The sequence below is a fragment of the Pungitius pungitius genome, chromosome 1, assembly GCF_949316345.1.
Source record: "Pungitius pungitius chromosome 1, fPunPun2.1, whole genome shotgun sequence".
In the NCBI taxonomy this organism is placed as follows: domain Eukaryota; kingdom Metazoa; phylum Chordata; class Actinopteri; order Perciformes; family Gasterosteidae; genus Pungitius; species Pungitius pungitius.
In genome coordinates, this window is record NC_084900.1 from 35,351,351 (window position 1) to 35,375,495 (window position 24,145).

Genomic DNA, 24,145 nt, shown 5'->3' on the forward strand with positions numbered 1-24,145 from the left:
CAGTGGAGATGGTTGTAGATTTTAGGAGAGAACGCAGTCCCACCTTCCCACTTTAGCCTGATTGTAATAGTGCTTAGCAGGTTTCCCATGCATTTGTCTTGCAGGCTGAATCTCTCAGCAGATTATGATGTCACGGTGGAGTGGGAGAATCAGCCCTTTATCAGGAACCGGTCAGGATTAAGTGCACGTAGGTAATGCTCTGGAGTGAATGCTCAGGAGCAGTGGAGTCGAGTTCATGCAGTCCTGTTGGTTTCTCCTCTGTGGACCTTGCAGGAAAGGAAATAGTGGATTCTAACTGTCTAAAGATGAGAAACGACAAAGAGACAATCAGTGGCTTGTTTTTCCTCCTTTGGTAAGCTAAAGAATCTGCAGCTGGTTGTCAAGCAAGAACTTGTGAACATTAGTGTTTGTAGAACCTGAGAGGATTTTGCTTTATGTCGAGGTACACTCACACTAGAGAATGTTTTACTAATACTAATATTGTTTTTTTCCTACTAATTGTTTTACCCATAAGAGCCAGTAAGCAAGATGAAGGTGAAAAGGACCATGCTGGGCATGGTTGTCTTCTTTCTTCTCTCTGTGGTCATGACTTGCTGCTTCATTTGGCAGTATCGAATGCCAAAGCTGAACACAGGTAACGTCTGTCAGAACAACCCAGACTAACTCCTCCACTAATTTTGGGCCTGCACCTCCTGAGCATCTTAGGTGTAATTGCTGGTTTGCACAACGCTCGAAATAGTAGCAGCAGGATTGGCAGCTGCGTTCAAGCTGAACTCCTGCTGAGAGGTGAGGAGCAAAAGTGGAGCTGAGCAATGCCTGATGTTTCTGAAGACCCGGCCTTCAGTGGCTCGTGTGTTGTGTGTGAACTTCACAATTTGTCACATAATAACAACCGTCATCTTTATTTCCTAGTACTGCTGACAATGAAAACAGTTTCTCATATTTACAGCACTTGATATTAAACTGCATGATGATTTACAGCCAGAGTGCACAAGCTGATTTTTATTGTATCAGAAACCTGTGTTCCTTCCTGGCTACTAACAACCTGTGGTCCTTTCAAAGACTGCAAAGTGTTAGATAACATACTGTATTAAAGCAATAAGGTGCGAGAGGCTGTACTTTATCGTCCAATAATGTAACAGTTCGGGGGTGTAGTTAGGCGACCTTCGAACAGTTACCTTATTGAAGATAAAGTAGTGCCTCAAGTACCTCATTGCTTTTATAATATGGTTACCAGCGAAATTATAAATAGTAAGTAAATAGCTGCCTTCCAGCAAAAATATTTGTATCACATTTCATCAGTCTAGAGACAAATCGTCCCCCTACGTGCATGTAAACAGCATTTGGTCCTCACCATCTCATTCACTCACATCACTCATGACGTCCATCTTAATTGCCGTATTATAATAGTTATATGTATGGATAGTAGTGTTGGGAAACAACTCACATTTTTTATTGTGATTCATTTAATTAAAATTCAATTATATTTCAAAAGTAGTGTATTTTATTTAAAAACACTCTAAACAAGTCAAGTACTTTTTAGCAGCGGAATTCCCTTTTGCATTAGAAGTTTAAATCTCAACTTAAATGTAATAAAATAAAAAAATAAAATGAACGTAATCAAATATAACCAAAGCTATTTGCCACTGCCAGAACATTAACGTTTCATTTCTGAACAGGTACCTGCATAAATGTGTGTCTTTTATGGGGGAGCAGCATTAAGAGTCTATTAATAATCTATCAATCAAGAAAATATCAGTCAATAATGTATGTTCAGTAGCAGTAACCAGTTGTAAATCACACAAGATAGAACAAGAACAATAGGCCGCATTAAGGTCGTTTTTCAATTGTAAATTGTAAAGCTTGGCTCTCAGATCTGATCACAGATGAGTTTTTCCCACAGAAGAGGTTGGAAAACAAGAGGCAGTAGAGGAGATGTGCCCCCTCTTCCCTGAGCCTGTGCCTCTGGCACATCCCATCACATCGCTGAAAGTGGCCTTAGAAGGGGTGATCTCCTTTTAATCACATTTTTCTTCATCATATTGAAAGGTTTTATGCTGATACTATTCTGGGTATTCTTGTAGTTTCCTTACAGATTTCTCTCCTTACTCTTTAGATAGATCTACTCCTGAGGTCAAGCATTCAAACCACTAAGCTGCCAGCAATATCAGCAATTGTGGTTTTGAATGACTCTGTTTTGTGGAACGGGAACTTTGGCAAGAAGAACATAAGTGACCCCTCCTCCACTGCACCCAATGAGTACACAGTGTACAGGTGAGATTTAGAGCTGATGTGAAAGGGATTCACATAAAATATAACAGAGGTGTGAAAAAAGGGAAATGGTGATTTGTCTACATTTTCAATGAATAACAATGATAGCCATGCAACTCCATCTCAACAATTATCATTACCACATGATGGGAGTCATGCAGTCTAATTCTTGTTACTGGATTGCAGGTGATCTGAGGTTTAGGTTTGGATTAAACCTCCTGTATTCAGTAAGCTCCTTACAGGATCAATGAGACTAAACCACACAATAAATGAAATGCAATGTCATGTCATGTAAAATGCTTGAATTTGGGTTTGTGCGGCAGCAGCGGGGATACTATTTATTATTAGACCAGAACATTTAATCAATGTTAATATAGATGTGTAACACTCACTTTAATCACTGTGTTTGCAGAATTGCAAGCCTCTCTAAAATATTCCCCACACTGATGCTGTACAAACTGTGGGAGGACGGCCTGGTGGACTCTCTCGACGACCCTTTGGACAAATACGCAGAAAACTTTACCATCAAGGACCCTCTTTGGAAAGGTGGGGGGGCAGTATCCTCATCAGTCAGGACCCTCAGGAGCCACTCTCCTGGACTCACCCTCCGCAGGATGGCTGGCCAGCTCTCTGGTAACCACATTTTGATTTGTCATGGTGACCATTTTTCATAAGCAACATTAAAACTGCAGCCAATTTAAATGAAAATACTTTTTGGAAACCTGTCAATGTCACTATATCCTCATAGTAATGCACTGCTACCCAGTGAGTCAAAGTCAAAGTCAAAGTGTCCCTGAGCAACACACCTAACCCTGAATTGCTCCCTGGGCTAAAACACCACGTGTTAAAAATGCAATATAAGTAGCTTTTGATAAAAGCATCAGCTAAATAACGTTGTATTCTTGTAACTATGATTACTTACTGGCTACCTGTGTGAAACAAGTTCATGTAGTCTCTCAGCTCCAACTCCAGACTCATATCTTGCGGTTGCTAATGGTCTGTAAATAATGAGCACATGTGTATTCCACATCCTTTAAACATCATTTCACTACAGTAAAATATCTCAGCAGCAGTATCTGAAGGAAACTGGTCTTAGCATAGTGTGTTTTTGTAAAGGACAAGCACCTTAGCCAACATGGGAGAAAGAGAAGCTATATACGTTGAGCTGTGTCCGGATATAGAGTTAATCAGCTCGGTGCACTAAGCATGAAAAGGGGGATTAACAGAGGGGATTCTGTCTATCAGCAACAGTTATTCAAATGAATCTGTAACAAAGTGTGTCGTTATTCATCTAATCAAGAACATCACATATATTTTACACTCAAAGGGATTATCTAATTTAAGAGCAAATTCACGAAACGGTACCATGATGACGTAGTTCACAGATTATTCTGCCCGTTTTACGTACTGAGGTTTTCATATTTCACAGGTTTACCCAGAAGATTACGCTCAACTAATCTTCTTTGGAGTGGAGACACAGAAGCAGCCCTCAACTTGTTACAGGATGATGTTCTTGTGGCTGATCCAGGTACCAAGTAAGACTATATCTTCTTCCTATTTTGCTCTACTTTGGACTACAGACTTTCTGTCAACTTCTATATTCTGAAAAGAAGAAGCGGGTTTATATATATATATATAGAAAGCGTGTCAAAATCTCTGATATGAATTTCTCTTTTTCCTCAGATGCCACTACAGTAATGTTGCTTTTTCCTTATTGGCCAATATCCTGGCCAAGAGGGTGACCGGCTCAGACTTTGAGAGTTGGGTGTCCGACAACGTTCTCGAGCGGCTCAGCATGGAGGACACTGGTTTCAACTTAAATCCTGCCATTCAGAGGCAGATGGCTGTGGGTGTGTACAGCAATGGCCAGCCCGCTCCCCTTTACAACCTTGGCTGGTACCGACCTGCAGGCCAGATGTATTCCACAGCAGCGGATATGGCTAAGCTCATGACAGCTCTACTGGGTGGATATGGCGGGATCCTGCTCCGCCAGGACACCTTGAACACCATGCTGACCCCGCTCTTCCGATGCCACAGCGGCTACTTTGCCAACTCCACCGGCACACCTTGGGAGATCAACGAGCAGTTTGGCTACGATGTGGTGAGGAAGGATGGAGACCTGGATGGTTATGCTGCCACCCTTTCCTTGGTGCCACGGCTCAAACTAGGACTGGTGGTCCTGATGGCTGGGGTTCGGCCTGCGGACCAGGACCTCGTGAGCCAGGCATACAGCTATCTCATCCCTGCAATGGAAAGCGCTTTCAGAAACGCTCGACGAACTCTCAGACCGCCCCCCAACCCAGTTCCATATGTGGGTTTTTTCACGTACAGGAATATGACCTTCTATGAGATTACGGTGGATTCAGATGCAGTGCTGGTCATGCAGCAGTTTGGACCGCAGGTGGACTCGAGTGTCCCCTCCAAGTACCGAACGATTCGGCTGGATTACCTACAGGACAGGGTGTTCAGGGTGGTGTTTGAGAGCCCATACCCTTGCAAGCTGAAGGTTAACAGCGCTTCTGTCTCCCTGGAGGCACAGGACAAACAGCTCTTCAACTTTTACCCATTTAACAAGAAGGGTGTGTCGCCAGGGTTTGATTCCCCAGGACTCAACACTTACAAGGTCACTAGGATTGCTGGTCGTCCATACTTCACTTCATAAAGAAAGGAACGACCGCGTGATGGAGGGTGTCATCAAGGACAAATGCCGTTGGAAGCATGATGTGGTAAAAGATTGGTGGTTTCAAGTGTTGTGTCACTTGCTTCGGGTAATATGGTTAATCTGAAATAGTATAAAGAGAAGTGTCCACATTCATCTTCAAACAAGCACAAGCCAAGCAATACTAAAGACAGCTGTACGTGGTTGCTCATTGGACGATGTGAAAAGTATTCCCCTTCAAGTGCCTACAGTGTGAACTAGAAAGAGACAAAGCACAAATGATTGAAATGTGAAGTGGTCAAATTTTTCAAGATTTATATTCACCATGTAAGTGCGTCAAAGTAATAAAGAGATAAATAAAGAGGTTACAAAAATGCTAAATAAAACTTTTCATAGAAATGTTTGTTGAGGATAGACCTCCCTTTGATGTAGTATTCACAAAAGATGTTTAATAAAAGGTTTATATTGCATACTTAAATTTCTACTGTACCATTGGGATAGTGAACGTTATAAACAGTCCCTCATTAGCAGTAAAAATGTAAATGATAATTTGTTGTTATGGGTACAGTTGGAAAATCTGCAATAAGATCATGTCATGGGCAGCAGAGGTCTTCAGATCGCAGAACGTCTGTTCCCTCTTGTCATGATGACCTCCATGTACCATGTACGTCATGTCAGCTGATAGAAGTCGTCTGTGCTTAGAATCTCTGGATGACGTCCTCATGACTTCTGGAGCAAAACTATACGTCTTTGGGAAAAGAACATTCAGAGGTGCACAAAGCCCTCCTGCTTCATCATCTTAATCATCCAAATATATTCCCACTCCAAAGATAAAGGACCTCTGAGTAGCCTTGACGCATGAAGTGTATGTGAGCAATTCTGTCTCCATGTTCGCAACTATGAATAAATATCCCGTTTTATGATTTTAAACCGGTGTTGAGTAGAATTTCTCTAACAGAATTGCACAGGGAGTCTAGGACTCAAAGTGCTCCTTCCTAGTCCATTGTAGAAGTAGTTTGGTTGGTTGTGAGCCAGGAGCCTCTTGGGCCGCTGTTTTCGTCGTTATGGGAACCAAAGCGTTCAGTCTCTAGTCGGTTAAGGAAAAGTTTGAAATCCTTGTAACGTTTAAGGAGCAGTTGTTCTGTCTTAAAACTTAAACCTTCTCAGTTGGAGAAACAGATGCAGTTTTACACTCCTGTCGGGGTCTAACAGCAGAACCAAACCTTTTTACCTTTGACCCGGCCGGAGGTGAGGAGTCAAAGGATTCAACAGCCTTAAGTTTAAAAATTATAAAAGTATTTAATAACTAACAGAAGCTCACCTCTTTCAATCCTGGGGGGTGTCCCCTGTGCTGCTGTCGTATGTGATTGGCTGCACATTCAAACCCGGCTCCTCCCACGTTGACCTCATCAATTCCTCTTACGAGGTCTGCTCGAAACCTTGGTTTCAATCACTATGATTGACAATGACCTTGATTATCTGATTGTATTGGAATGGACATTCTGGGAAGTCAAACCTGAAGCTTGTGTTTTTGCACAATTAATTAGTAATTAGTACAGCTATCTGCTGTTGGTTGGTGCCATGTTGCCACGATGCGATGGGTCAAACATCTCTACATAAAGTCTAAGTCTTTTCTCTTTTGCCAATCAGAAGTTAACATGTTGTGACCTTTTATCTAAACCACAGTGGTCTTTTCATCTATTTAAGTGCTCAGCACATTCATCACTTTTCAAAAGGCTTCCCATATCTTCCCAGGTCATTTTCACATGTTTTGCTGATGCTTAACCGCATCTTTCTTATATATGAATATGTATGTATTCTTTTATTTTTGAGTCTTATTAAACCACGAATACTATCGCAAACCGTTATTATTTGAGTACTGAATGTTCACGGCTAACAGAACAAACAGTTGGATACTTTGTTAATTTAGTTTTTTTCACAAACTTTGGTTAACATCAAAACCTCAGTCAACTTTACCACTCAAAGCGTGTAAAAGGAAAGCTACAACAAATCTCATTTTAACAGAAAAACAACCTTTAATGTTCCACAAAAAGTTTCACATGGATTTCACAACTTTGACTGTCAAACCTTCTGGTTTGCTAGAAAAATGATGTTAGAAAATATTACTCAACACCAGTGTCATCAATCATTAGACCCTCAACTGAATCCCCCCCCGTGACCTCAGTCCCTCCAGGTTCTGCTTCTTATGGACATCAATGTACCAACACACATTTATAACAAATACAGAACAATGTTAATGTTAATGGCAGCTCGTCTGTAAAAAGTCACTTAAATGTTTAACTTTCCCACTTTAAGACTAATGTATTACTGAGGCTGTGATGGTTTGATAGATTATAGTTTATACTTCATATTATGAACAGAAACGGATCAAAGTGAGTTATGAACCTGAAATGTCACTTTACTAAGACTCACTTGCAGCCTCCTTTCCAGCCGACATGCCGGCTCTTTAGAATCTGAGATCTTTGCCAGAATATTTATTACTGGGTTTTACGTGTTTCATCCACAGAATGAATTGTCATACAAGCTGGAATGTTGACACAGAGGTATTTAATGCAATATTATATGATATTACCACGCTTCAACAGGATAACTGGCCAGTAGTGTAGAGTAAGTGTCTCCATGTGGGGAGTTCTGTGACCACAAACTACCAATGACAGGTGACTTTGTAGTTGATGTCAATTCATTCTCAGAAATAATTGTCACACCATTGACAGTGTTTCACCACTTATGGTATCAATGACATATATAGTCTCAGCAGAAACACTAACTATATATAATTATAGATATTTGTAAGAACATGAAACTAAGGACATCGGAAATGTGGACAGTAGAGAGCAGAATGAGTGCTGCCTCATCACATCTTCTGGATCATGATCTGGAATTTACCTGCAGAGATGTAAAGAACAGAGGGAGTGAAACGTTAGTCCATACTTTATCCTTATTCAGAACAACTACTTTTATTTATTCTTTTGCTTATAATATTGTTTCCCCTCAACTAAAAGAGCAGGTGGATCCAGATATTTCAGAAGTGTCCTGCATCAACTTGGACTAGTAGAGTCCTCTGATTGAAGGACGATCTACCACTGAGCCCAATAATGACAGAGAGGCAGTTTCTCGGATTGGATGATGAACAAGTGTCTTACAAGCAGGCATGACGGACACCTCCGCAGTCACAATACTCTTCACTCCCAGGTTGGACAGAGCTCCTCGCACCAGACCACAAGTGAAGGCCAGATACTGCAGAGAGACAAACGGTGGGATGTGACACCTCAGCAGCACAAGAACACCTGCTTAATGTGGACTTTAACGTGTGCTTTAACGTGTGTGTACAGTAAACTGTTATAACGCAAAATAGGACCTAAAGAGAGCACAAACTTGCGTGTTTTAATTTGGGACGGTAATGTTTAAGCTGCATCGTGTAAAGAAGGAGACAGGATTTCAGACAGGACAGTGATCCACAGTACACAACGTTACAAGAAGGAGCCGAGGTGGGACGTCCTGGAGGAAACAAAGGGCGCACCTTTGGGGCCTGTTCCAGGTACTGCTTTCCAGCAGACAGCTGACTCAGTAATCGGAACTTGTTGTCCTGGAGGACATAGATGCCCTGAAACACACATTCGGGATGTAAATAACGCTGTGTATATAAATCGTATTTTCTTCCGCTAAAAGGTGTATTATTTTTAAGTGAGGCTGTCTGTTATGTTAAAGGCAAGCTACAGTCTGAGCTAGTGTCCCTACACAGAGGTCACCTGGTGGTTGGTCCGAAGGTTGTCAATCTGCTTCTTGAACACGCAGGTCCAGAAGTCTTTGCAGACAAACTTCATGATGTCCAGCTCGTCTTTGAACCGTGCAGTGTCTTTTGTAAGTCTGAAGAAAAAGAAAAGTACAGAAGCTTGGCACGATGACCTCTTTAGAGAAAGAGCTGGTCACTAGGTGCAGCAGAACCCAGACAGCGAGACACTGGATCCATCAATCCACAGGTTTATGCACACACACACACACACACACACACACACACACACACACGGTTTATGGGTCGGTAAGTGGGTCATAGCTCTGCTTACCGCTCCATCAGCCCATGGCCCACTCTGAAGCCCATGTTCTCCAACTTGGCGATATTTCGGCCATTGTCCTGTAGAAAGGACACAGAAGAGAGGGACAAGCCCGCTACCGGTGTTACATGGATCCATTTTGAATATGTTGTGAATGTGTGACGAAGTGGCCGACAGGAGCGCAGCTGCTGCTGCTGTTAAAGAGACCAAGCACGGACCCGTAGGGACACCAGTTGGCTCATAAACCAGTTGGGGTGTAACACCGGCCACTGGCTGACCGGATGGGAGACAGCAGCTTACCGTCTCTCCGTTTTCCGCGGACTTGTAAATGTACTGAAGGACTTCGTTATGTAAAAACTGGAAAGGAGCTTCGTCGGCCATTGTTCCTATTGTGCACGGCCCGGTTCTATCCGCCGTTGGTTCACCGTGTCATCACACCGGGACCGGTACCACGGCACCCCGGGGACACACTGGGCAGGGACTGTAAAAAGCGATCCGTCGCTTTCTGCTGCTTCCTGTTTGATCGCCTGGTGACAGAGTGGATTCGTTCCGCACGACTACCGCCACCTGCCGGCGGGGAGGTGCAACTGCTGTGCCCTAAAAAACATTACGCTCAGGAATAGGAATATTCATTTATTTTGTTCTGACGTTAGTTTTTGTAATGAAAAAAAACATAATCGTTTTAATTATTATGTAATACACATCAGAGGGCTATCCATGTGCTTTGTTACCAAGAACACAGAGCTTGTTTTATATGCAACTACATATTTTAGTAAATGTACTTAAGTTGACTTAGGGTTAGGGTCAAGGTCAGGTTTATCAACTATCTACTACTACTACTACTACAAAAGCCCCAAACTGTATTTTATACATACAATACATACTGTATTTTGATGTATTGAACACCAACTTAATAATAATAACTCGGATCATGAGAATATACAAACAGAACAATGTGCTGTTTGTATATTCGTTTTGGAGACGTTCTCCTTCACTCAATCAAAGTCAAACTTTGCAGAGAGAATGTCCACAAATGGAGCTGTGAGTTTGGAAAGCTTCAAATCCATCATTCCAAAGGGGTAAACATCCTGAAAGTTTTTATTTCTGCCGTGTTTCATTTACTCTAGACCCCAGGTTTTACCAGGTTAAGACTTTAGAATATCACTTAGCTGATGGCTCTAGTACATTGGTATAACAGTTTGTTATAAACCGCGCTTAATACACACCAATATATGTTATAGAATATATCACCATTCATGTCATTGAATATATGGTAATGAAATGCACCTACCCTTAAACCTTTCATATGGGTGATTGTGGGAGAGGAAAAAGGTGAGTTAAGAGAATAAATTAACTATTTTCAATTTTTTTTTGTGAAAATCGAGATTATAGATCTAAAACTAAGAAACATGAATGAATGATGATGATTAAAATCAGACTGAACACACAAATGTTGCATTATTTATTTTTAGAACACTTCTTTCAGAATTTAAATTCAGTGAAACATTACTCCTGTCATGTATTTGTACAAAACATCTGGATGTAACAAACACCACAGAATTGTTGGCATTTAAAAGATGTATTAAAACAAAAAACATAATTTTAACAGTTGTTCATGCAGTTCTGTACACCTGCATGAAGGGGATCCCGCTCCCGGACTCAAGGAACCGCTCAGTGGTTCTAGCTGCTGATGTTCAGGGGTCCTCTGGACAGTACCGGGGGTAGGAGGTGATCCACTTAACAGGACAGTCCCTGAAAACCACCAAACACACTCATTGAGACACACACACACACACACAGTGGGCTGGCTAATTGTGCGATTAGCTATTGTTTTTGTTTCCTTCAATGGGCAGAAATTTGACGCTAGATTAATCTTCTTCTTTTCAACGTGTGCCTTTTCTTCCTCGCATCTTCCTTCAACAAACTCTTCTTCTTCCCTTCTTTGACTTTCTTAACTCTTCCTCGGTTTTGTGGATGTTTGAAATGTTCTGGTGCCTTCCCTTACCTTGGCACCACCTCTCAGTACTGCCGGGCCTAATGTCTCCTGAATAGATTGTGAATGGAGAGAGTTTGCCATTGGGAGTGTTGTGAGGTTGTATACCTGTGGTACTTCTGTCCCTTCCTCCTCTGGTACTCTGTTTCATCCACCGTCCACACGGCTCCCTTTCCTCCCTCCACTCGCACAAAACACTTGTGCAGGCTGAGGTTGTGCCGCACTGCATTCTGGGTAGAACAGGACGTTGTATTGTCAATAGATGGAGACTCTTTTGTTGTCATCACTAAACACACGACTGAATGTGGCTTATAACAGGGAAGCTAAATGAAGTTGATTTAACCCTTCAGCTTCCTGTCAGGTTTCTCATGATGCTGAATTCAAGTCACAGTTACTCTGAAACCTGCAGCTGTACTATTGTTCTCATGACTTCTGAAAGCTGATATATGTGAGTGAGTCAGAGAAAAGGCTTCATCAGTAGATGTACTGTTAATATGTAACTTTCTATGTAGGTAGATCATAGCTCAAGCCCATTCTTCAACCCTACAGTTGTGACTCATCGGACCAATTAACCTGAGGAACAGCCAGCAATGAACACTATGTGCAAAACCGCATATTCATATCATCCTCTTTTGGTCTTGCAGTCCCCCACGATGCAATCAGGTCACATTATGACACCGTTAGCCCGGGTCAGGCAGTGAAACTACTCATTTCAGTTGAAAGATAATGGTTTGACAGAACAGTGCAGATGCATGTTAGTGTACATTTAGCAAGTGATATTTCATCATTGCATAAGGTATCAGACATGACTGTAACCTCAGCAGTAATAGTAATAGCAGAAGAGTACAGTACCTTCCAGGTAGCAGTGTTGTGTCTGAAGTAGAAGAACATGGTGGTGAACCAGTTGTAAATCTCATTCAGAGTGCGCTGCTTGTCTACAGACTCCAGGATGGACTGCAGACAGTTAGACACAATAAGACACACGCTTGGACGACATGTGACAAGGATGTAGAGATCAGAGTGGCAGATCATCACTAGTTCATACACACACACACAGGGTTTTTTCATTTGGAAAAAACATGTTTCTAATAAACAAAACTTAAGTTAACGTCAGCATGTAGATGTTTTACACAAGGGAGAAGTAATGATAAACGGACTGTCCTTGTATCTCTCTCTTCTAGTCTTCTGACCTCTCAAAGCTATGGAAGTAAATCTGTGTCATCGGGTAGAACCACACTGATGGCATGAAGAAGAGTTAAAGCCCCGTTATTATTGGACATGGCTACAATCTGAAGCCCAAGGTGTTTTGGGTGCTCGCTCCTTTTGATTGACACACGCTCCTGATCTTGAATCTAGAATCGATTGCTCTTCCTTAGTGTCCCGCATGTTGGGGTCTCACGGCTGAATTTTTTGGGCTGAATATTGTAACAATTTTTTTTTTGCGATTGAATTTTTTGCAGTATTTCAATGTTGAAAAACATTAAGATACATAATTTCAATGCATAAATATTCAGTGCTAGAAATTCAATCACCTTTTAGATAACTAGATAACACCAGATTCTAGTGTGTAGAATCTGATGTTACAGGGTTAGGGTTAGGGTTCCCTAACCCTCTCAAAGATGATCTTGAATGTCTAGTGACTAGACCTTCAAGATCATCTTTGAGAGGTTAATCCCTCCATGTATATAAAGATGTAATGAAGATGTCACCATGACAAACGTTTGCTCTCTGAAATCCCCTGTAAATGCCAAAGCACATTGCTCGTAATGAAGACAAGCGAGAACAGAATATCTCATAACTCACCCATCTTATCAGGTAGGCGTAGGTGTATGGAGGCCTGATGTTGCTGTATTTGTAACATTCAATACTGGGGACCAAATCTGTACAACAACAATGAGGGTTAGTCATCAATACAGGTCATCAAACCAATGTGATTAAGCTTCCGATTTTAGGAATCAGGAAAAGTTTATTTCCATCATATGTCAGACATTCATGGAATTTGACTTGGCGGTTGGTGCATGAGCTGATCTTCTGAGGTACCTGAATTACATTACAATAAACAATATATTGAGTTTGAGTTTATAGATTGAGTTGATAAATTATAATGCATTGATGAGTTCTATAGGTACAGATTGAATTAGATTAAAACTGTATAATAGATTAATAGTTTTATTAGTTAATGTAACTCTCAATTCACGTCATTGCTATAAAAAGAAGTAATATAGAACAGTGATCAGAAATACAATAGCTAAAATGATGATTTTAACAATTACATTTTAATATTATAATTATATATATATCTATAAGTTGTTATTTTACAGCAAGTTTTTCAGCTATTGGAAGTTATGTACTTTATCCTGTTAAATCCATTAGGACAAAGTGAAGTTGACAGGTACATACAAACAGAGGACCTTATGGACTATATTGGGTTATCTTGTGTGGTCAAGATATTTATTGCTAACATCTATTGTATGTTATTATCTTGCCAAGGTGAAAAAAATATATCTCCTGGGGACTGCAGATTCATAGAAAGAACTATTTCATACAAATATAGAATTTTGACTTTATTTAAATATGTCTTTGTTAAATACTAATTACATTTCATAGATTAGATACATTACATTACATAGATACATTTCTTCAGTGCTTAGATGTGTGTTACCTGGGAGAATGTGTGCGGGAGCAGCAGCCATGCTGTAGCCATGCTGGGAAAACTCCTGCAGATGTTTGATGCCCCATTGTTGCACTCTGTCTCCATCCGTTACCTGAGGCTGGGGCAGGAACAGAGGAAGACTGTACGGCCACTCAGAAGCTGCCTTCAGCACGGAATCATCCAGGTGGACATGAACACTTTGATTTGCTTTCTTTCCACAATGTTCAGAGTTTTAATAAATATTCCAGACTTCTTAAAACTCTTGAAGCAAATTAAGCTAAATTAACAGTTAAAGCCTAGAGCAATTGGAACCAACATACCAGATCAGTGTGTTTGTGTTCAGATAGGTGCAGATGAAGTTGCATCGCAATGAGTTTCTGTTTTTCCAGGATGAGCTGAAAGGATACAACATGAGGTGAGGTAAGCCACGACGTAGTACAGGTGATCTAGTGTACACACTACAACCGCTACACAGTCATGATGTGGTTGTAGACCTTCTAGGTTTGTTTAGTTCCCACCTGACTTTCCATGCACTGAACAATATCTTGCTGGACCTTCCACTGCGCAATGCTTTTGTCCCCATGACTGTGTTCAGAATGGAGATGCCTAGAACACAAAATAGGCAAAGGTTAGTGGTCCAATGTTTGTGGGAAGCACACTTGTTTTTATCTATTAGTGTCCAGTACTGATACAGATCTGATGTTGTGTTGAAGTCACCTGCACGTTTTGGGCTGTGGGAGGAAGTCGGAGTAACCTATGCACGCAGCGCTAATCACCACACCCCCGTTCCGTCCTCCATCCATTTGTGTGTCTTCCTACCTTAACCAGAAGCTAGATGTAGCCCTGACCCTAACCAGTCCCCTCTGACCTAAGTAATATTCAATTTAACTTATGGAGGTACACATTATCTATGAAACAAAACTGTAATCACCACACAGGGCAGCAATGTAGGCAAAAGGATTTAGACGTCTTTAGCAAACTGACACCTACACAATGTTAATTAAGTGTTATGTCATGTCATTGTTAATCGCTCATACGGTCGTGGTGGCCACGGTTCCGGTAGGGGCCCCAGGGCCCCTTCTCTTTCCCTGGCCCCAATGACCTTAACTGGCTCCTTTCAACGCAAAGGAACAGCGGCTCTCCTCCCAGCTCCTCACGGATGGCTGAGTATCTCAAAGGGAGACGCCTTTTGGCCACTTGTACCTGCGACCTAGTTCTTTTGGTCATGACCGTAGGGGAGGTTGGGAATGAAGATTGACCGGTAGATTGAGAGCTGCAGTAACCATCCCCACTGCTCCGAGTCCCCGCCCAAACTCATACTCCGTATTCCCATCACTCGTGAACAAGACACTTGTACTCCTTCACTTGGTGCTTTGTGCAGTTGAATGAAGCCAAGCCTCGCACAAACATTGAAATGGAAAATGGACTGAACTTGTATATCTACTCAATGCGCTAACATTAACATTAAATGTAATCATTCACCCATTCATAGAGTGATGACAGGAGCTACTATACACAGTGCCAATGTTGGGGTAGTTTTGCCCAAAGCCACATTGACATGGACACATACTGAACTCTGGATAGAACCGGTGATCCTCTGATTGAAGGTGGGCCCTGCTCTCTACTGAGCCACAGTCGCCAAATAGAAGTGCTGACCTACTGTAGTTCTATTAAAACTCAACGAGTGTCTCCTGACCACACGGCATCTGAAAAGTTATTTTTTCTTGTGTCCTTGGTGAATGGTTCTGCAGGAATTCTTACTGTGGGTAAGATGGAGCAGCATATGTAGATTTACTCTACACAGAAATAATATCGGTGCCACCTGGAACTAAAAATGGTTCTTCGGAGTGATGCCATAAAAGAACCATTTTTGGTTCCACAACCCACAACCTTTGAGACTAACAAACCATTTCCTTAAAAGGTTCTTTGAAGAAGCCACAGAGGGGCCTCAAAGAACCTTCAAATAATGGTCCTTTAAAGCACCATTTCTGGTTCTTCATGGACCCAAATTACCCTTTCCAAATGGTTCTTTAGCTAAAAATGGTTCTTTCAAGAAATAAATGGTTCATCAAAGCAATATATGGTTCATCGAGTTACCGATCTTGTGAAATGGGAAAAAAGTACATTTACAAAGGATAACAATGGAATTGGCCAAACTTTTTTATTTGAGGATCTTTTAAAACATCTAAATTCACAGCAATGATGGCAAAATGACCAGGATAAAAAAAAACAGAAATGTTTGGAGCATTTGCCACTCTGCACATCTGTAGGTACCCATGTGTTCATCTTCAGGATAAAGGCCTCCCAAAAATCAGCTGACAAGGGTATGCAAGATTAAAAACACAACAGAGCGCCAACAAACAAATGAAAGTTGCTCCCCACACTACTTTAAATAATGTGTATGTACTTAAAGATGCACATCATTTATATAGTCATAAAATGCGGCTCATATTAGCTGCCTTCAGTTCATAACCAGACAGAAGACGACTCCAGGGTGGATCCGCCCTGGACCCGATTTGGATCCGTGGAAGGCATGTTTTCCCCAATTCAAATACTGCAGGCACATAACAGGGAGCCTAAATGTATTTATTTATCTGTTCATTTATTTGATTTGTTCCGTTTATAATTCCATACTTTCTTTTTAAATCTTATTTTAACTTCCCATTTTAGGTTATTACTTGGAAGAGAAAGGATAACAAAATATACATATATATGTTTAGCAACACATGGGTCTACAGTAGGAAGAGGCAATTACTATAAAGAGAAAGCCAAAGCCGGTGTGAGTAAATGCAGAAATGTTTTTCATTATTTTCTTTATGGGTTCATTTACCTTAATAAAAACAGCATCCGTAATTTAGTGTTATTTTACATTTCTTTGGGTAATCTGACGACAGTGAGAATTAAAATCTTCTTAATGAAAGCGGTCCAATCACTAGTCACACAGTGGCCTCTTCCACGTACTTTATCACCAGCAGGAGGAACACCTTCTACAAGCCAGCAAGTCAATCATTTGCTGTTTGATACCATTTTACTTTTTTTAAACATTCTATTCTGTAACAGATATAATAGAACTGTTTTTTATCTATTTGAGATTTTAAAGGACATGACACAAATCACATGGGGCTTTGAACTGATAACTGATATTTAATGAAAACAATTAGAAGTCACCCAGAGGTCTGAGGTAGTCTTCAAGCTTACAAATTGGCTTCTTCCTCTTTTGGCTTTAAGCCGGGTCTGCTACAGTATTGGTATCTTAAATAAATCCCACAGGTTAACATTACATATACATTCACACGTAATCTACTGGGCTGACAATAGAACATTAGCTAACTAGTGTTAGCTTAACTAACATTACCAAGCAGCGCAAAACAGCATATTAACATTAGTTAACTTAAGCATTCCGCTAACGCTCAAGTTGCCGTTAGAAAACGATGTAATCTGATATGAACAGTTTCAAAAACCTGAGGATTATTAAAACTAAAAGTCTAACATTACCTTGAACTTCTACATTAATGTTAATGTTAACGTTATAAGCGGCATCCACAAAACGATGGAAATATGACGCTTCCAGCCAAGCTACAGGCACCAATAATGTGTGTATACTAACATTAGCTTAGCATTAACATTAGCTATCAGACACTCAATACACACAATAAGATGACAAGAACTAAGCAATATGTTCCTGTAATAACCAACAGCTTCCATCACTTACCTTAACCCGAGTTACTGGTTTGTAAAGACGTTGGTCAGTCGAAATGGACGACTTTCTAGGTGGAAGTTGGCGAGGCGGACAGATGGTGGAGATTGATGGTTTATGTTGTCATTCATGACTTTCCCCTTAGAATTTTCTAGAAAACAGCCTTTATTAGAGCAAGAGGCTGTTCAGTGCCCAAGTACCGAAGCAGTCAGAGCAAGGAGGCATTGTTTTTCTGATATATATTATTTATGGGGAAAAGAGGTGCTCAAGCAAATGTAAATTCTTCTAAATGTATCAAATGTATTTATATATATAAATAAATATATTTTATTTATATGTGTCGGTGTGTGTGTATAAACTGGCAGCTAACTAGCTAACACAGATCATAGCATGGAGGTATTTTTATTCTCATCCATTCAACAACTCAAGCATGAATTAAGAACCCTTTCATTTCCCAAAGAACCATATGAAAAGCATGTAGAACCATCTAATGGTTCTTTAGAAGGTGATGGCTCTTTGCAGAACCACACTGCTTTCTAAAGAACCATACCAGGTGTACAGCAGGTGACTTACTTTAAGAAGGAAGGGAAATCTTCAAACATCACATCACAGCCCGGCCAGCGACAGAAGCCACTGACAAACAGGGCGCTGGTCTCCTCAGGGATGCTGGCGGGAACAGAAATGTCTTAGTGATATAACATACTAGTGCTGTAACAGTAAGTACGTGTACAGCCTAAGAGTGTTTGTAGAGTGAAAAATGTTCATCACTTTCAGATATTTCACTTCAGGGAAGATCTTTAGTCTACCCTTCCTCTCTAAGAACCTTGAGAAATCACTCACAAATCAGTTGTGTGACCTTCTACATAACAATGTTTTTTTTGAGAATTCTCTGTCAGTATTTAAAGTGTACCATAGCACAAGCAGCGCTAGATGAAATGACAAATATTATTCTACGTGAACTACTTGTTCACGCGTTGCATGAGATTACTGCAATTATTTAGGCTCTAAAGCCTCCAGTTGATTCAGAATGCTGCAGCACGTGTATTAAAAAGAACTAAGAACCATCTTATAATATAATACCGTGTTGCCCTACTAGAGAGCTGCCTCCCATGCTGGGTTACTTGTTGCTCTTGAGTCTTCAAAAATAGGATGGAAGCCACAGCCTTCAGTTATCAAGCTCTTATTATACTTCTATCATTGAGTCCATTGCATTATTCTTAATTTGGTGTAAATGTGAGAAAGTCACCCATGATGAAGCCTTCCCCGGGTGGAGCTCTGCTTTAGGTCGTCTCTCCTCAAGGGGAGGAGGAGATGGCTTTGCTTTGAAGAGGAGCCGATGTGTGGGGAAGACAATTGGGGTAGACGGACAGCATCGGCCTCCTCCTTGCAAATTGAGACAGCGGCAATATTTTCTGGATGTTCTAGGGGTAGAAAGCATCGAGGTGGGCTTTTGATCTGTTGTTAATACATATAAGAACAATACTGCCACTGTCAATGCTGAGTGTAGTCCTACAATCTGTAGTAAATAGTCTTATTCAGGTTTGCATACCGTGTGGTTGTCTGGAAGCTGTTTGGGTAACCCGGCGCAGCACTGATGGTCTCTGCAGCTTCTGCCTTAGGCCTTCCATACTGAAACTCAGGAAGGAGAAACACCAATATCAACACGTGTATGATGTGAAAATAATTAAAAAGTACTTGATTGTGCAAATCATGCTACAACATGAATGTATAATTTATAAGCTCCCTTCACTAAATTGATCAGAGGTGGCTGATTGTCAGTGAGATTACATAATTAACATTATCCACACCCCTTGGACCTGTTATGCTTAGGCAGCTCAGAAAAAAAGTCTAAATAATCCATAATAAACCCAACCTCAGTTAGGTATTGTAAGTAGACCTACTACCTTTCTAGAGAAAATGGAAATGGAGGAGAGAAGCTTGCTTTAAGCAATACATTTCAGAGCCAATTTCACTATGAAAATCGAGAGGCCGTAGAATGAAATATCATAGTCTCCTTGTTTGGACCATGTTTACTTGTTGGCGGTTTAATGGGGGTTTTACCTCAAAACACTTCATTTCTTTAATGTTACAAATGGCATAAATCTCCCCAAAGTTTTTGAAATAATAATCAAGACAAACAATTTGATCAGTATTCATATAACTGAAGAGTTCCATGTTGAGTAGAAAAATGAAGAATGTAGTGTCCAAAGATTTATACGAAAGAAATGAAAATAGAATGTTTAGGTCATTGCCATTTCTAGTCATTTAGTGGCTGTATTGAAGTACTAACAACCAAAGGTAAGCTGAAAATAAAAGGTTAAGTTTCAGCCTTAATGACATCTTCCCGTATCCCACTGATCTATCTGGCTTTTCTGTGATAATATAATAATAATGAGATATGTAATACTAAATCTTCATTTTGGGGCGTTTTTGGAAATAGGCCTTTGTGAAAGATGAAGGGTGACTTAGAAAGCTCAGGATTTGTAGTTTGAAATAATGCTAACCATGCCATTGTAGACTCACCATGAGGTTATCCTGGATCTTCTTCTATTGTTTCTGGACAACTTTGTTGTGAAAATACTTTCTGATAACACATACTTTGGACCACATACATGGCTTTACAGATATGTGGGCCTGTTCATTTTACAACAATCAACAAAATCATCCTTTAAAACTTTGATATTTTCTGCCTAATGCAAAGACTTGATTGGTTGAGTGGTATCACATGGGATGGTTTAACTCGAATGCAATTGGTCTATGCTTTAAGCCACTATGGTAAAGACTAACAAAGCTAAGAAAAGTCAAAAAGTCAAAAAGTGCTATGTCATGTAGCTTCTGGTCCGAGTCTGGATGGGACGGCTTCTCGGTCTGGATCCGCCAGTTAGTGACCTCTGATTTAGATGATGCTGGTATACCCATGATAGAAAAGTGAAACAACTCTAACTACTTTGCCTGGAATAAAATCACTAGCAGCCTATTAAATTAACATCATATAAAACATGAAGGTTCATAAAAAGTCACATTTAAGTTGGACCATAACCCTGGAAGGTATCAGGTGGGTTTACAGGGTTTTGTGCAGGCCACAAGCTTGTGGTCGGCTGCCCCTTTCAACCACTTTTTCAAAAAGTTTGATCCCTTTGCGTAGACTAAACCCTCAGCGACAGCTTCCTAAGCTACTCCGACGCCAAAATGGGTGGAGCATAAAATGATCCTCCAAAGTGAGGTTTGGCTGAAAAAAATGCTTGGTGGTTATTTTGGGTGTGGTTTTGGCTAGGTTTCTCTGAGAGAAATTATACCTAAATCTGTGTCTTCAGCGTTATCTCGGCTAGCTCTTAAGTGTGCCATTTCTTATGTTATTTTACATATAATGTTTGTCATTTTCCAGATTTTTGTATTAATTGTTAAAAAACAAAAAATATCATGACAAATATTGAGTTATTTTCCATAAAATTATGATTCTTCAGAGTGTATGTTAATCACTCGTCTAGCGGGCCGATCCATTGAATTGCCATCCCTCTAATGTCTTCATTTTGTCTAATTGTGTGTGTGACTCCAAATAAAATGCCATGGGAGGCACCACTCTTGTTTCCCGTACCTCTTTTTAGATTGAAAGTATAGATAAATATCTAAATGATGAAAATAATGTGCGACCTCCAGCCAATCAGCATCTAGAAGCTGAACAGATTAAGAGTCTTCAGTGGTTCTAAATATTTCCTGTACCACGGCCTTCTGATCGAAAGACTGTGGTTGTACACAGGTGTCGATGCAACACAAAACACACAGACACACGCAGGCAGAGGCACTGATAGCATCACCACAGAAGTCTACAGGATGAGTGGGAGATGACGCTACCCCACTTTCTGCAGCACAGCTGCAACCACTGGGACTTGTGTTTGTCTACAATGCCTGGATGCTATTTCCAAGTCAGATAGCATCTATCCTCAAGTAGTACTTTGCTACAGTCCCACTAAAACCACAATCAGTCTTCTTACACCTCTGTTTGTGTGTGCACATTGAACAGATACAGCATGTTAATACTTGGTGAGCTTGGTGTATTCCTGTTTCCAGTAGTTATGCTAAGCTAGGTTAGCCACTGCCTTCTGTAACAGTCACACTGCAGTGAACCTTTCCCACACATTTTCTGTTAGTCGAGTTGGTTCACTTTTTCAGTCATTTTTACTTTCTAGTGGTACTGCCTTTAAATTGTTCCAGCACCTTCAAAACTAGACAAGATACCTTCTGCTTCATCTTCTTTATTCTCAAAGAATGAGGAAATGTAACCCTCAGAAGCTCATGACAGATCTCCTGGAAGCATACAATTCCTTTTGCCATTGTTTACATTCATGTAAAGTTCTTTCAGCTATCGGACTGTGACATCACAGAGTTTTCTTTGAGGCTGTAGTGAAGCGTGCATTTATGCAATAAACCAAACGGCACCACCATTGGTGTGAAGGCACACCCACAGAAACAGAAATTCAGTAGAAAGCGAGCACACTTAGTTTGTGGCTTTTCACTGCCATCTCTCATTCTGGCTTTCCTCTCGACTTAACCTCCCCGAGAAGAAGCATTTAGTCACTACACACACTACACACTCAAAGGGATTGGATGTGATGGATGATATTTTGTCAGTCCTTTTGTGAGTCAACATCCGCCAGCCACAAATGTGTTTGATTACGTTTTAGTTTGGATATTGAAATCAGCCACATTACAGTGTGGAAAGTTGCATATGCCTCATACTGCAACTACTATGATGTGTCTGTTTATTACTCACAGGCTCCTGTATTTCAAATCCCACACCTTAATCACATGTACTAGTGTACTAGACTCTCTTCTTCAGGTCTTTGATCTGATTAGCTCAATCTAGTGTTATGTACATTTGCCTCTAATAGTTGTGCTCGTACCGTCTACATATCAAACAAATTAGTTTTTCCATTTATGTTCATATAACTTACTAAAAGTTAGCAAGAAAAAGACACGTATAACCTATATTTATTCACCCGTCACAGGATACACGATTAGCATTGAAATAAGAATAAATGAGGACATTTTAATGTCAGTTATAAGATGGAGCTTGTAGCCTGTAAACATATCTATGTTTTTTGGTTTTGGCTTATCTGAATTTGTCCATTTTTATTGTAGCTATATGTTCTTAATGTAAACAAAAGTACAATGGAGTATTTAAAGTGATCTTATATGAAATACCGAAAGGAATATGTTTTTCTAAATGTAAAATTCAAAATTGCTTTTGAGGAAAATTAACACATTAAAACAGAACGTTTTTATTTAAATTGAACCTGTCTCCATCTTGATGAATGAATCAAAAAGTGAAATGCAGAATATCCTTCCTTTATTCATCACAATATGTGACAATATGTGTCCTTGTCTTTCAGCCCCCTTGAACCTTCTGAAATGACAGGAGGAAGAGGGAAAAGACGTAGGCCTTCACAGAGTGTCATTGTCACGACAACTTTGGTTCTCTCTAAATAGCGCTGATATCGCCATCGATACGTCGGGGTAGTCATACCTTCAGAGAAACATGAATACTACGTTGGAGACGTTGTGATCAGCAACATCTACTATCAGCCTCTGTTAGATTTGCTGTAGCGGATTGTATTTTCAAAAGAAACATGTCCTTTAAGTTCTCCACCACCATTTGACATGAAATTCCTGTGTATGTTCAGCGCCATTCACGAGGTCGACAAAAGAAGAATTTCACTCAAGTTCACTGGACCCTTTGGCCTTCGGAAGTAGAAGCAGAAGACAATTGGACTTTATGGAAACATAGCACATGGACCTGAAGATGTATTAAATTAATTTCATGTTTAAGTATAGTTTAAATATTTGAAAAACATCTAAGGCTTCAGAAGGAGTGTCTGGAACCAAGCGCTTCCCGCACTCAGATAGTCAACTCCCCCCCACTCCATGACAGAACCGATATGCTATGATTCTGAGACTCACATAAGAACAGAAATACAAACTTACACTTAGGCCTCTAACAAAACTGAGGATTGGATTTTTATTTTAACAGAGAAGTTAAAATAAAAAAGTTATCTTTACAAAGTCTTTCTGCTTGAAATTGATGTGTTTTTATATATTTCAATGCTTCCCAATAATTCTCATCACCAGTTTAGACAAAGCTGAAAAGCTTTTTCCCTTTCAATTGATGAACTCATCTCAGAGACGTGATGCTCCATATTGACCGGTAGTAGAAGAGCTTTGCGTCTGGCAGAAAGGAGACTTTAGTCACTACACACACCAAGGGATTTGATGTGAAGCATGATATTTTGTCAGTATATCTGTGAGTCAACATCTGCCAGCCACAAATGTGTTATATAACAAGTAATAGGTTTTTGGTTTGGATACCAAGTGATCTCACATAATGTGATGAAGCTGCGTCCGATTACTGTTTCCTGCATTCGCTACAATTCAACGTAGAGCTCCAGAGCCACAATCAAATGTGACCGTAGCACACAATGCTTGGGACATTTTGTACAGATTTCATTGCTCTGAGCATGTAGTTTATTCTGAATCTATTTTTGAATGAAGCGCTCATGAATTTGTGCTTTGAAATATTTGGACTGTTCCAACTGCACACAGACTACATTGTGTGTTTGCTCTCACTGAACATATTTACTAATCCTACACGTGTAACAATCCCCGCAAAATTATCTCAAGTTTTGGAATAAAACTGTAAGATTTGTGCTTACCGTATCACCTCCGTACAGAACCTCCTCTTTGCCTCAGAGATACTCAGAAATGCTTCAGAGGGGGCGTTATTCCACAGGAAATATGGTTTTTG

At 40.3% G+C, this 24,145-nt stretch overlaps 3 protein-coding genes across 3 annotated transcripts; 1 reads left to right on the top strand and 2 right to left on the bottom strand.

The window, feature by feature from the left end:
- Window positions 1-453: 453 nt before the first annotated feature.
- On the top strand, window positions 454-5,375 carry LOC119223728 (putative beta-lactamase-like 1). The gene is made up of 6 exons (XM_037481135.2): window positions 454-634; window positions 1,904-2,007; window positions 2,117-2,274; window positions 2,684-2,904; window positions 3,701-3,806; window positions 3,955-5,375. Exons 1-6 carry the CDS (start codon window positions 529-531, stop codon window positions 4,931-4,933), a joined length of 1,674 nt encoding a protein of 557 aa, XP_037337032.2. The 5' UTR covers window positions 454-528; the 3' UTR covers window positions 4,934-5,375.
- A 2,104-nt stretch (window positions 5,376-7,479) lies between these two features.
- On the bottom strand, window positions 7,480-9,546 carry trappc6b (trafficking protein particle complex subunit 6B). The gene is made up of 6 exons (XM_037481132.2): window positions 9,304-9,546; window positions 9,016-9,083; window positions 8,701-8,818; window positions 8,472-8,555; window positions 8,095-8,188; window positions 7,480-7,837 (listed from the first exon to the last, which is right to left on the bottom strand). The coding sequence occupies exons 1-6, from the start codon at window positions 9,382-9,384 to the stop codon at window positions 7,806-7,808; spliced, it is 477 nt and encodes a 158-aa protein (XP_037337029.1). The 5' UTR covers window positions 9,385-9,546; the 3' UTR covers window positions 7,480-7,805.
- A 947-nt stretch (window positions 9,547-10,493) lies between these two features.
- On the bottom strand, window positions 10,494-24,145 carry LOC119223723 (forkhead box protein P1-B-like). Its single transcript, XM_037481131.2, has 11 exons — window positions 24,054-24,145; window positions 18,896-18,975; window positions 18,593-18,767; window positions 17,920-18,012; window positions 14,168-14,255; window positions 13,970-14,044; window positions 13,659-13,812; window positions 12,800-12,876; window positions 11,849-11,950; window positions 11,105-11,226; window positions 10,494-10,755 (listed from the first exon to the last, which is right to left on the bottom strand). The coding sequence occupies exons 2-11, from the start codon at window positions 18,972-18,974 to the stop codon at window positions 10,698-10,700; spliced, it is 1,023 nt and encodes a 340-aa protein (XP_037337028.2). The 5' UTR covers window position 18,975; window positions 24,054-24,145; the 3' UTR covers window positions 10,494-10,697.

Bases quoted from the DNA above. Each gene is read 5' to 3' on its own strand.
- LOC119223728 (XM_037481135.2), top strand. From the start codon at position 529: ATGAAGGTGAAAAGGACCATGCTGGGCATGGTTGTCTTCTTTCTTCTC. The intron at 2,008-2,116 runs GTGATCTCCTTT...CTTACTCTTTAG, and splicing joins TGAAAGTGGCCTTAGAAGGG to ATAGATCTACTCCTGAGGTC. The intron at 2,275-2,683 runs GTGAGATTTAGA...CTGTGTTTGCAG, and splicing joins AATGAGTACACAGTGTACAG to AATTGCAAGCCTCTCTAAAA.
- trappc6b (XM_037481132.2), bottom strand. From the start codon at position 9,384: ATGGCCGACGAAGCTCCTTTCCAGTTTTTACATAACGAAGTCCTTCAG. The intron at 8,556-8,700 runs GTGACCTCTGTG...TGTGTGTTTCAG, and splicing joins ACCTTCGGACCAACCACCAG to GGCATCTATGTCCTCCAGGA. The intron at 7,838-8,094 runs GTAAGACACTTG...ACATCTCTGCAG, and splicing joins GGTGTCCGTCATGCCTGCTT to GTAAATTCCAGATCATGATC.
- LOC119223723 (XM_037481131.2), bottom strand. From the start codon at position 18,974: ATGGAAGGCCTAAGGCAGAAGCTGCAGAGACCATCAGTGCTGCGCCGG. The intron at 14,045-14,167 runs GTGGGAACTAAA...GTATCCTTTCAG, and splicing joins TTCAGTGCATGGAAAGTCAG to CTCATCCTGGAAAAACAGAA. The intron at 12,877-13,658 runs GTAACACACATC...GTTGTTGTACAG, and splicing joins TCCCGCACACATTCTCCCAG to ATTTGGTCCCCAGTATTGAA.